The following is a 13815-nucleotide window of genomic DNA, read 5'->3' on the forward strand; positions in this document are numbered from 1 at the left end:
TAAAAATCAGTATCTCACCCTCTCCTCTCAAAACCATGGCTGAATTTATGTAGCACTGGATGTGTCAGTAATAATCTCAGCAACCCAAAAACTACGGATTGCACCCCAATATCAGCCCTTTACGTTTATTTTTGCACGCTACCGCCACCGTTCTCATTTCCTATGCAGAATGATTTTAGGCTTAGGTGGACATCAAGAGTGTCACTATTCATCTCAGCGACCCCGAAAACCATAGATTATACACTAATATTGGTCGTTTTCGATTATATTTACATACCAACTCCTTCCCACTCCAAACAACCCCTGCTTACTTTCCATGAAGATATACAATTTGAGCTTAAATGGCCTAGAGGGTGTCACTATTCATCTCAGTGGCCTCGAAAACTATAGATTGCACGGTAATGTCAGTATTTTTAAATATATATATTATTCCTTTCTACACTTCTCTCTACTCCCCCCTGCCGATTCACTTATGTACGAAATATCGTCAAATTCGTTACAGCGGCTTAAGTGAAGTTGGCCACCAAACATCGTTACATAAAAATGAAATGAAATCTTTGAGTTTTACGTCCCACGGTTATGCCGGTTAGGCTAAAGGAGACGGTGATGATGAGAGATGAGTGAAATGGTGGAATGAAGAAAGTGGGAGGAAACGGGAGAACCCCGAGAATACCCACGAGCACGGTGTTTGTCCACCACAAAGTTCACTTGGCGGGGGCTGGGATCGAACCCGGGACCCCAAGCACCAGAGGTGAACGCTCTACCACTGAGCCACCGCGCCCCCTCGTTACATAAAGTTTTACTTCTAGACGTTAGATACATTTCGATTATTTATACATGACACTTCTTTCCTACCCTCACACCTCACTTCTCCTCATCAAGTCAATATACGATGAAAGCCAAAAATCATTAAATTCGGTTCAGCGGTATAGTTAACTACCAAACATCTTTAGATTATTTTTATCTTTAGAGACAATGTTGTCCTGCAAAACTTACGACGGAATTTTTCTTAAACACTGAAACATGTATCCCCTTATTTTTAATGATTTTAAATGTAGAATTTAATGTTTCTAACTCGAAAGGCTTTTGAGATGCAGTACTTTTGGCTCACATTTTTTAACTCTTCTTCTTCCTCTTATGATGATAATTTCCGGAATACTAATACGGATACCTATTGGTCCATGTTCGCTCATGCACGAAAGTCACCAAAATCGATCCAGCAGTGTAGGGGAGAGAGTAAACCGTTAAACATTTTTACATTTCGTCCTTATGGTATACTAGCAGAAACGCTCTGTTTCGTATGGAAAGAGTAAACCGTTAAACATTTTTACATTTCTCTCTTAGTATCCGCCTATTTGAGGCGATCGCAAAGCGTATTTATTGCTCATGAGTACTCTTGGAATACGCTGACCATGTATTTAAATGTAGATGGCAAATCATAAACGCGAAAGCAATAAAATCGCTGAGAAAACGTCAGCTCGAGCATATTTGGTGCGGGTCGGAACAATAGACCACCTGCTGTTTAAAAGATTTCAAAAGGAAGGAAAAAAAGTAAAGACGTGTTGTCAGGCAAAGGGATTGTAGCAAGAAACAGCTGCTTGGAAGATGGTTTGTGCAGAGTATTGGAACTCTGCTATTACACACCTGGACCTGGCGAAAAGACCTGGAAACCCTGACTGGCTCACAGTATGATTTACACATCTGGTGAATGTAAAATTACTGAATAGCCACTTTGCCTGCGTTCGCTACAGGGGGTAACGCTTTCTCAAATAGCCTAAGACTTATGGTATACTAGCCGAAACGCTTTGTTTCGCATGGGAAGAGTAATGTTTATGGATAATATTTGAAAACAAAGAACTGAGTAGAAAATAATGAAGAGCAACGCCTTTGGCATTGCCTCCGTCAGGAATTAAGGAAGTAACTAGAACAGACATGTGCAAGTTGGAACAGGGGACGGGCCAGTCACGAAGAACATATGGCGTCGAGGGCCGTATGAGACACTGTGTAGCATTTTCACAAGAATTGAATAGCCATATTCAATGAAGGAGCTCGTTCATAATACACTAAATCACAGAAATACAAAAAAAAAATAATAATAACATATTGTAGCAGTAACAAAAATATTTACTTACTAAAGAAAAGAAAATATCTATTAATTTACTATTTTAGTGAAAATCTTGAACTGGTCAATGTTCGGTCGTACCTGAAGGTTCCAAACGGAGGATATTTTCAAGGTAGACATTAGTTATCTAGGGGGAAAATTAAATCAGTTCACGATGGGGTTTCTCAACGTATGGTATACGAGCCGTTTTTGGAGTTTTATAGGGGTATTTTGGTAGAACGCCTGTGGAGAAGGTTGAGAACCCTTAGTTGAAGAGATTACTTAACATATATATTTTCAATGGTTCCGTATATGTAGCGCCCGTAGATTTAGCGCCCAGTATTTTTGGCTCACAGAAGGAATTTTATATTGATTTTATCTCACAATCAGGGATGTCCAGTTCATTTTACCACTCTTTCCACAGGTCGTGAATTCCTGTTATTTCCCTACATCCATGTTCCGTGTATTTAGCGTCCACTAAGTAAAACTGTTATGAAGAGAGAGAGACAGAGAGACCAGCCGATAGCACTGATTATGACGCTTCAATGAATCATAATCTTCGGGGGAGAGGGTGACACGCAGACAGGCTTACAAGAATCGGAGTTAGACGGAAGTAAAACATCATAGTGTTCTTCTTGCCTCCATTAATTTGTGTGATATTCCTGCTGCTGAATTTTCTTTTTCTCGGTACAACATAAATATGGCATAGCACTGTTGTCCCAAGCCCTTAATGACCCCCCGATATATATACACATAATATAATATAATATTGTGTGTGTGTGCCTGTACTCAGTTCATCATTTTATTTGTATTTGGTATCGTCTAACTTAATAATACATGTTTTCTTTCTTCATTTGTTTTAGGAATTGAAAGAAAAGGGTTTGGATCTGGTGACAGATATTCCGAGGTATGAAAATGTTATGTCTGGTCTCTGTAAATTAAGAAGAGAAGCTTTAGGTACTACAACGACTTATCAAAAAGATAGTCGTAAACCTGGTTCGTTTGCTGAAATAAAAATCCGAAGTGGTAGTAATTCTTTGACATTAAAAATATTAACTTCGATCTTTAAATACCATTAATCTCACCTTTTTAATAAAACTGACAACGTCTATAAACGATGTTAAACTGGTTTATTATTTGATATAATTTATAGCATCCTTTTCTTAAAACTGTTAAGTACACAAATTCGCTGACTAGGTAACCATAAAACATGTCCATATCAACAACTATCCCATAATAATCACTGACATATATTAAAAACATTCTTCTTTTGTTAATATGAAATGAACATTCTACTAAGTATAGTGCATATGTATGAGTACTTTCTGCCCAAGGTATAGGTAAATATTACACAAACCAAAGTATTTTGTTGTATAAAATGTCGCTCGACAAAGGGACTGAATATAAAAGTCATGAGTAGGCTTGGCTTTTGTCTTCAAGAACCACTGGTCCGTTAACATTAGTGTTTTTACATTGTATATGTCCATCATATTTTGATCGCACCTTGTATATCTATTCATTACATTTCACATATACTTTAAACAAATCTTACACTTCATCAATACCTATTTTTAACAATAAAGTTTTAACACAAATTAATATAATGAAAACAATTTTTGTGCTTGATTAATCATGAATTAAATTACAATCCCCCACGTTAATAAGAAAGAATTCAAGTCATTGAAAAATTATCGTTGATGAATGAAAATCAAAGAAAATATAATTGAACAAAAATCAAAAATTAAACACAATCTACGTTTGAATAAGCACATGTAAGTAAATAAATCTATTTTACAGAAACAAAAGACACCCTTTTGTTATTATATAAATACATTTTTATTATTATTATTATTATTTTTCATTCCTATTTATTTGAGCAAGAATGTCAGGTGCTACTAACTCCTTCACTAGATGCATCCATTTTTCCTTTGTATACGGAGTAGGTTTCCAAACCTTTAACTCATCTATATTGCGAAGTCCAATTGACATCCCCGTTTTAGCGTTCAACAATTCGAAAACTTTAGGATTTATTTCCTTAAAACATAAATAAGGACCTGAGAAAATGTCACAAAATTTGTAAATCTTCTTTAACAACATATTACTTTGCGGATGTTGTTTAACAAAAACTAAGTCATTGACCTTGATCCGATATTTTCCTTCCTGTAAAGACTCTACTTGCGAATTACGTTTCAAAAACTTGTTATGTCTTCGGATCTTTACCATATTCACTAGATTGGATGAATCTATAATTGTCGAATCTTCCAATTTGACATCAAAATGTTGTTCCACAGGGAAAATCAGATCAGAGCCATTATGAACATTAGCAGGAGACACACCTAAAGTGTCTGATATAGAATGGTTCAAAAGGTACGTAATTTGGTTGACATGCTTAATCCATTCAGCATGTTTATCCTTACAAAAGTGCCGAAACAACATACCAAAATTGCGATGTACATTTTCTACCACGGAGCTACTTGGATGGTACGGAGTCACAAAATGAATTTTAATGTTGGCCTTGTTCATGGCTTTGAGAAACACATCACTTTTGAATTGTGAACCGTTATCGCATAATATATGCTCGATAGGGCCACAATGTGGAATATATACATTCAGAATTTTATTCACGATAGCAGCGAAGGTTGCTTTACGCAAGGGATAGGCTACCACATATCGTGAAAAGATATCCATAGTTGTTAACAAATAAACTTCTCCAGTAGCTGCTCTGGGTAACGGTCCATATAAATCAATCGATAGAAATGAATGTGGTCTCTCAGGTGTTATTGAGAGCATTGGTTTTTGTATAGCCTGATAATTATGCTTAATTTGCATACACTCAATGCAGTCATTGATATAATTTTTGACTTGAGCTCTCATTCCCTTCCAGTAAAAAGATTTATTAACCAAGGCACATACCTTCACATACCCAAAATGTCCGAAATCATCATGGTAGGCCTTTAATATGCGTGCTGTTAATGTAGGGGGAATGCAAATTTTGTTCCTAGATTTGAATTTAAAATCCTTAATAAGTAAAATTCCGTTATTTAATTTAAATCTGGAATTCCAGTGTTTGGGACAACTACATCCCTCGCCACATGAAGATAAATGTTCCATGATTTGTTTATATTCATGATACTTCATTTGATGTTCTCTTAAATCTTCTATCGAAATGGTAGCTATTTCATCCTGTAAGATCTTAAATTCGTTAATGGACAAAATATGTTGCTCTTCTCCAGGAAACAGACGTGATAAGGTATCTACGGGTCCATTATCTACCCCTTTAATGTGTTGTACTTCGAAATCATAAGCTTGAAGATCTAACGACCAGCGAAGTAATCTGTTGTTATATCCTTGTACGCTATTGAGGTATCGCAACGAATTATGGTCGGTAAGTACTATAAAATGACATCCGCTAAGATATGGAGCGAATTTTTGTATTGCAAAACGTATAGCCAAAAGTTCAATTTCTGTCGTGGTGTATCCCTTTTCAGCTTTCTTAAGAGTACGGCTAGCGCAATGTATAACAGCTGGTTCCTGAATAGTTGGGTTAGGTTGCCAGAGTACTGCAGAGATTCCAAGTTGAGAACCGTCACACTGTACATAGAAAGGAACGTCGTATCTGGGGTGGTTCAAATGGATGTTTCGTTTTACGCACTCCTTCAACTTATTAAAACTGTGTTCTTGAATCGGACCCCATTGCCATGGTACCCCTTTCTTTATGATCATAAATAAAGGCTGGGCTATCTCAGCGAATCGCGGGATGGCTTTGCGAAACCAATTGAAGAGTCCTAATATTTGTCGTGTCTGTTTCACATTTACTAGCGCAGGTAGATCTTCTATGGCTTGAACTTTAGATTGACTGAATTGTAAACCAGAGGCATCAAATTGGTACCCAAGAAATTCTATAGAATTCTGCAGAAATTTGGATTTCTGTAGATTGATAGTAAGGCCTGAACTTTCCAATCTGTCTAAAACTATATCTAAGTACTTCAGGTATTCATGTGGATTTTTCCCCATGATTAAGATGTCATCAGCATACGTTATCACGTTGCTACGTAAGTCTTGACCTAGAACTTTGTTCAAGCAGGATGCTAATGCTGCACTACCATTGATAAGCCCAAAGACTACACGATTGTATTCGTACAAGTGACCTTCAAAACTAAATGCTGTGTATGGTTTTGAATCTTCATGTAACTCGACCTGATTATACGCCATCACTAGATCTACATTTCCGAATACAGTGTTCCCTTGTAAAGAAGCTAGTATTTCTTCTACTGGAGGATACCTCACTTGTTCCAGATCAATGTGACTGTTAGTGCGTCTCAAATCTAATACCACACGTAGAGAACCATTTTTCTTGGGAACAACATGTAATGGATTAAGGTGGACGCTTCTTGAAGGCCTAATGATCCCATCTCTTAACATATTTGCAATTTGCTGCCGTACATTCTCCCTGTATCTATATGAAATTATATAGGGCTTGGTTACTATGGGTTTGTCTGTTTTAACTTTAAAAGAATAAACAAAATCCTTGCAACGTCCAGGACGTTCTGAAAAGACATTTCTATGTTTATATAAGATGTTCTTAAAGTCGGCTATTACTGTATTATCAGCAAAATCAAGGCTGCTTTCGAGTGATTTAACATGTTCAGAAAATAATACATCGTCCTTTATATTCATCAAATTTTGTTTGTCTTCCAATCGTGGATCATTTAATTTATCACTTTTTGCACTAATAGAAACATTATTCACTATAGGAGACATATCATTATATTGACAAGCAAGATTATCTAATTTTGGAAGCAGTTTCTGAACAATTTCCTGAGGTATACCCGGTATCGTCAACGTTTGGTTTTTAAAATCAAGCACGACACGTAATTGGGATAATAAATCTAAGCCCATAATTAATTTCTCGTTAAGATCCTTTATCACCAGAATAGGGATTGATATTTCAAAATCTTGAATAGATATTGTCACACGAGTAATTCCTGCTACTCTCTTTTTATGTTTACCGGTAAAATCAACTATAATAAAATTCTCAGCCTTTTGTAACTTAAGATTCGAATAATTACTAGTAATTGCTTTCCACAATGAATACGATAATAGAGAGGCATTTGCTCCTGTATCAAGTAGGGCTTCGGTACTTAACCCATTGACTTTAACAGGTATTTTAGCTGTACTATATGACTTTAAAAATACAAAATTTTCTTCAATATTAAAACCATCATTGACAGTATCATCTTCAAACCAACAACGATTTACAACCGGTATAAATTGGTACTGACACCTATTAATTGCTATTTCAGAATAATTATTTACCGTGACGTCATGTGAAAGATCATTTTCATAATTAGCATGAACATGTAAATTGGAAGATAAATGTTCACAAAAATTATCGCTTACATTTTTAGATAAATGTTCATGAGAATCTACAGCTGACATGGGTTTAACCCCTACCACATCAGCCGCGATTAGTTTAAATTCATACTCGTGTATGGTTCCAATAAGGTACACTGTACAGCACAATCGTGATTATGTCCTGTATTATTGTTCTGTACAGAAATTACTTCAATGCCTGGATCTTGATGCGAAGTGCCATCTCTTGTCCTTCCATTACGTCTATCCGCGTAGTTCGCTGTATTTCTGGAATTTCGCCATACATTACGTCGATTTTTAAATCTATTTTGACTATATGGTCTAATATATGAATTGCTACGATTAATTAGGTTAGGCGGATTCTCTACATAACCTTGTCTATTTGGGTCATTTTGATTGCTAGAGTATACTCGGCTTAGGTTAGGTTCCGTAGTATTCACACTTCGGATATTTAAATTCCGAACAGGCACCAAATGATCTGAATTATTCTTATTTTTACCTATTCCTGATTGTGGATTCATGGCATGGTATTGAGTTTCGTAGCATTGGACAAGCATCAATAAATGGCTGAAACTCATACACTGTGTGGAAAATAAGATCTGTTGCAATTTAAATGGAAGCAAATTTCGAATCGATGCTATTATTCTCGATTCCGATTGCAAAGGATTAACGACCTTTAATTCGTTGTAGACATTTACAACAAATTCTACAAGAGATTTGTGCAATCGAGGATTGAAGTGTTGATTTCTAAGGGTGGCATCTCTATTTGCCAGCAAAAAGTCATTTTCATAATTTGCGATCAATGCCGCTTTGAATTCCTCATATGTACTAATGTGATCACGTATTGCTTTAAACCATAAGGAACAAGGTGGGAGTAATACATGGGGTATTAATTTCATATACTGTGATCGATCAATACACATTATATTGCATTCGTCTTGGAATTTCTCTAAGAAAGAAGTAGCATTCTCATTACACTTACCACTGAATTTGCTCATAGCTCGAATTTCACTCATCTTAACACTTAATTTTACCTTCTTTTTCTCATTCCTTGTTCTTGTTGAGTGATAGTTCCTATCCGTGATATGCTGTGTCGTCACACCATCTATGTTTCGCTCATCAGTACTCTTCGGACAACTTTCTTCTAGTATAATATCTTCATCAGACCCCGGCGAAGGCGAGTTCATCTCTTGTGAGTGGGGCAACTCAAAGCGATCACTACCCAAGTTATTACGGTAAATGTTGTCTTTAGCCTGTAACGTTCTAATCTCTTCCTGAATAGTAGCTAACAACTGTGTATTTACACGTATGTTATTAGAGTTGTTGCTGACCTGGATCTTTTGCTGTTTAATGGAAGATTCTATTACTTCTAAATCTTTTTTTACAGCACAGATTTCTTGATTTTGGTGATTGTGCTTTTCTTGACACTCATCGGATATCCTTTTTAACTTTTCCTCAAACTGTGAGGATATGTCGTTCACCACCTGGACAATTGTTTGTTTCGTTTCATCTGATTTCTGTTCTATCCGTCTACTTAATTCTTCGTATTGCTTGTTAGCTTCGTCGAACCTCAGTTCTATCTTCTGTTCCATGGTCTTGTTAGATTCGTTGAACTTCTGTTCCATGGTCTTGTTAACTTCGTCGAACTTCTGTTCCATTCGTCTACTTAATTCTTCATTTCGCTTGTTAGCTTCGTCAGACTTTTGCTCTATGGTCTGCTTTAATTCTTCAATTTGCTTCTTTATCTCGGTAGACATTTGCATTAATTGTCGCTGTAAAGCTAACAAGATATCTTCCGATGTCAATCCTGGTGTTACACTAGTCTCATCGCTGTCACTAGTATTTGATTCCTGCCGCATTGTTTCGTTGTCCATTTTTCTTATGATTACTTTACAACTTCGCAATATGGTTAAGTTCGTATTCATTAAATGTAGTATAAAAGTAAATTCAATCTTACTCTTCTTCGGGAACTGAATTTACAAGGTCCCGGGTTCCGGCACCAAATTTTTACAACGACTTATCAAAAAGATAGTCGTAAACCTGGTTCGTTTGCTGAAATAAAAATCCGAAGTGGTAGTAATTCTTTGACATTAAAAATATTAACTTCGATCTTTAAATACCATTAATCTCACCTTTTTAATAAAACTGACAACGTCTATAAACGATGTTAAACTGGTTTATTATTTGATATAATTTATAGCATCCTTTTCTTAAAACTGTTAAGTACACAAATTCGCTGACTAGGTAACCATAAAACATGTCCATATCAACAACTATCCCATAATAATCACTTACATATATTAAAAACATTCTTCTTTTGTTAATATGAAATGAACATTCTACTAAGTATAGTGCATATGTATGAGTACTTTCTGCCCAAGGTATAGGTAAATATTACACAAACCAAAGTATTTTGTTGTAGTACAGATCAAAATCCTGGAACAAGTTTGGACATAAGTTTTCCGGACGAACTTTTAAGTCTACCTGATGGCGGTAATTTTCTTGTAGCGGACGACGTTTATGAAGATGAAAGAATATTAATATTTGCGGTTAAGGACGCCAGTATACTGCTGAAACAAGGCAAATCGTTTTTTTATGGATGGAACTTTCAGTAGCTGCTCCCAACAATTTCAACAATTATATTCCATCCATGTGGAGCTAAATAGTGCTAACGAAGTAAACAGCATTTTCCCCGTTGTACTCGCGTTACTACCAAGCAAAACCGAATTAACATATAGGAGATTCTTCAAATTGTTTAAGAGGTGGGCTCCAGAGTGGAGTCCTCCGCTTTTAAAAATTGATTTTGAAACGGCTGTAAAAAAGGTTCTTAATGATCTCTTCCCACAAACAAAAGTATAGAGATGTAATTTCCATTTCATGCAATGCTTCTGGCGAAAAATTCAAGAGCTTGGACTTACGCAAGATTATAGAGAAACTGAAGAAGTTAAATTATTTTGTAGAAGATGTGGAGCTTTAAATCTTATACCCAAAGAAGATATAGGTGAATTATGGTTAATAAGCATGTCGAACGCACCTGACTCGCCGAAAATAGTAGAATTTGCAAATTATTTTGTAGATCAGTGGTTGGAGAACACTACATAGCCAATTGAGAGTTGGAATTTCTATAAAGAAAAGCATAGAACAAATAACGTCGTGGAAAATGGAATGGAAAAATTAATTGCATCATAGGGAGAAAACATCCGAACATATTTTTGATGTTGAAGAAGCTGAAAGAGGATGCTGTAAACACTTCCCTTATGCGGAGGAGAGTGAAATTTGGAGAGCCAGGCACCAAAAGAGCAAAAAAGGTATATCAACATTGACAAGAGAATAAAGAATATTCTAGAAAAATACGAGGAAACAAAGAATCTGCGAAAATGTTGAACTGCTTTGGCTTATGTCCAGAAGTTCGAATAAATTGTTCGAATAAACTGCTAACTATGTAATTTCATTTTGACTATGGTCAGAGACAGTATGCGAATAGGGTAACAAATGAAAGCACGTTTCCTGTGCATATCATCACTGACAATGGTAATACCTGCAAATTATTTTAAGAAAATTAATACATAAATATAAAGAAAATGGTTTTGATTGGCTAAAACAATAATCAAAATAGCATGCCAAGGTTCACTAAAAAAAATCTAAACACGCCTATATGCCTGTAAAGAATGTAATCAGTCCTAAGCCTGGAGAAATTGTAAAGGGAAGTTTATGAAATGAAATCTTTAAGTTTTACGTCGACGGTTATGCCAGGTATGGTAAGATGAGAATGAATGAAATAGTGGAATACAGAATGTGAGAGGAAACGGAAGAACTCCTAGAAAACCAAGTACGTGGTGTTTGTCCACCACAAAGGCCAATTTAGAGCAAGCTGGGATCGATTAGGGACCCCAGGCACCAGATATGAACGCTCTACAATTGAGCCAGCGGGACCTCAAAGGAAGTTTATGAGCATAATTATCAATAACTAGTAACCAAACTATAATTCCCTGGCGCTATGATCGACCAATAACGATGCCAGCTTTAACGTCTTGAGGGGAGCGGAGAAAATTTTAGGAGGGCAGTAGTTTTTTATATATACCCAAAACTACAAGTTATTATAACTTTACATAAATTATGATACAACATGTCTGTAAGAACGGGGGCTGAGGGACATTTTGCCACTAAAATTCGTCAAAGCGCACTATTTGTCACTAGGGATGCGCACGAGACGAGTCGAGACAGGATTTTCCAATAGAGAAATATACATTTTTCGAGTCGAGACATCACTTTTACAGCACATTTTCGAGACGAGACAGCCACAAATCTTGTCTCATGCGCATCCTTATTTGTCACCAATTTTCATCAACAGAAGCAGTTTAAGAGAAATTTTTAATTTCTATTGGATGTATCAATGATGATGATTAGGAAAGTAACAAGCATATTATATCCAAAGATTGTATAACTGTACGCTGTGGTATGCAATGCTCTACCAATATTTAAATGTACTATAAACTAAGATTACATATGTAGCTTTAATGTGAAAACTATGTAAAACAGACGTAATCTAGACTACCGCAATGAGGATAAGGCATACAATAAACGGTGAACATATTCTCATGACTGAAAACCGGGACAAAATGTAAACTGGCGAAACACCGGGATAAGTCTTCATGGAGGACACGGTGGTTTAGTGGTAGAAACACTCGCATCTGGTTCCTGGGGTTCCTGGTTTGATTCCATCTTGTGCCAAATGGGTTTTGTGGTAGTCAGACGCTGCGTGCATGGATAAACTCGGGGTTCTCTCGTTTCCTCTCACTTTCTTCATTACACCATTTCATTCATTCTCACAATCACCGTCTCCTCTATCCTACTCCTATCTCCTTAATCGTGGGATGTAAAATCCAAAGATTTCATTCCATTTCAAGAGCTTTCAAACCGGGACTGTTCCGGTAAAAACCTGACATATGATAACTCTGACTATATAACAACGTCGGGTTCGATACTAAAAAGGAAAAAAGTCAAATTATCGTATGGTATTACACAGTTTCAGAAAGAAAAATCTAACAAGTTAGCCGCATTAAGTCTGATACATATTTCACAACTGTATGCGTAATATAAATCTTTATAGTTAAGCAATTGATATCATTCACTACAAGCACTGAAAAAAACAACGTAACGTTCTATAATAAAAAGAACGTTACTTTACGAACCAATTAGTTAATCGCTCTACGAACCTTATTGTACACATTATACCCTAAAGTTACAGCCTTATGCAGTAATGAGTTCCAATCAGATATTGAACGAGTATGGTGTTTCCTTGAGAATAATCCATCACTAAGTTGAACAGGCGTCTTTGAAGGCTAGTCGTCTTCCATTTTACCCTCTTCTTCGGTAGTTCATCTCGCTACTCTTCTTCAATGCAGTTGAAACCATGGCCTCATCCTTTTGCAATGTCCATCCACAAGGAAGGATAGACAGGTTCTACCTTTTGGAATTTCAAATTCGAAGCTTCTGTCAATTTACTCGTTCGTGTCTCTTTCTGTAATGTTGCTATGAACGGGTATGTTGATAGGAAACTAAAGAGGCTAGCAAAGGAATCGAATCGTAAGATCACCGTAAGATTAAATTTGTATACTCCAGAGACTAGCTGATACGTAATGTTGATCAAAATAAATTAGGAATTCTTCAGTTTCTTCTGGTTCGATTTGCTGTAAGTAATCCATCCTTTCTGACCCTTGTCAGAGAGAAGGAAAACAAATTTGTCCACCATTCCATAGCAATCGGACTTTCTCATTCTTCCTGTAAAACTTCACCAATTCCAACTGCTGCATTATGTACTTCGTGTTCGTGTGACATTTCTTATTTCTGCGTAACAAAATTTAAAAATTAATTAGTCACAGGTAATTGTTTTATTGCATTTGCGGCAAAAAGTTCTTGTTGTGTACTCTCTCCTTGCTGAAGAGACTTTCTTAGGCTGTTCCTCTTCAGTATGCTGGAAAGCTTCTATTCTCCGTGATTTCTTCTCAACGTTGGCGAACTGCTAACCAGACGAAATGAAGAATTTACGGCATTTCAAACTTTTTAATGTTTGTTTCTCGTTTGAAATTACGCTTTGATGACACAATACCATATGTGTTGAGTCCACTTACATCAGTTACGTAAAATACTGTCATAGGCCATTTTGTTCATTGTTTTGTGGTGTAACAGGAAGCCATATGATTGTTAGTGTGAACGTCTGATTTTGTTGTGTTGTAATATATGATAACTTTGAGGTTTTTCCTCCACTCTAGAAGTGACCACTTCAGGATAGTTGTGCATTGTGTTTTGCAATTGTAAAATGGCTGATCTTACTGGGTATA

General features: G+C 36.3%; 1 protein-coding gene across 2 annotated transcripts in view; it reads left to right on the forward strand.

The window, feature by feature from the left end:
- LOC145674432 (uncharacterized) overlaps positions 1-13815 on the forward strand; it is a 509074-nt gene that overhangs the window by 26648 nt on the left and 468611 nt on the right. Inside the window, exon 2 of one of the 2 annotated variants that reach the window (XM_081744485.1) lies at positions 2965-3008. The exons of the other annotated variant lie outside the window; for it this stretch is intronic. Within the exon in view, the coding sequence (XP_081600611.1) occupies positions 2965-3008 (44 nt within the window). The remainder of the gene's footprint in view (positions 1-2964; positions 3009-13815) is intronic. 2 annotated transcript variants of the gene reach the window in all.

This window comes from Thermobia domestica, chromosome 17 (genome assembly GCF_964235325.1).
Source record: "Thermobia domestica chromosome 17, izTheDome1.hap1.1, whole genome shotgun sequence".
NCBI lineage: Eukaryota > Metazoa > Arthropoda > Insecta > Zygentoma > Lepismatidae > Thermobia > Thermobia domestica.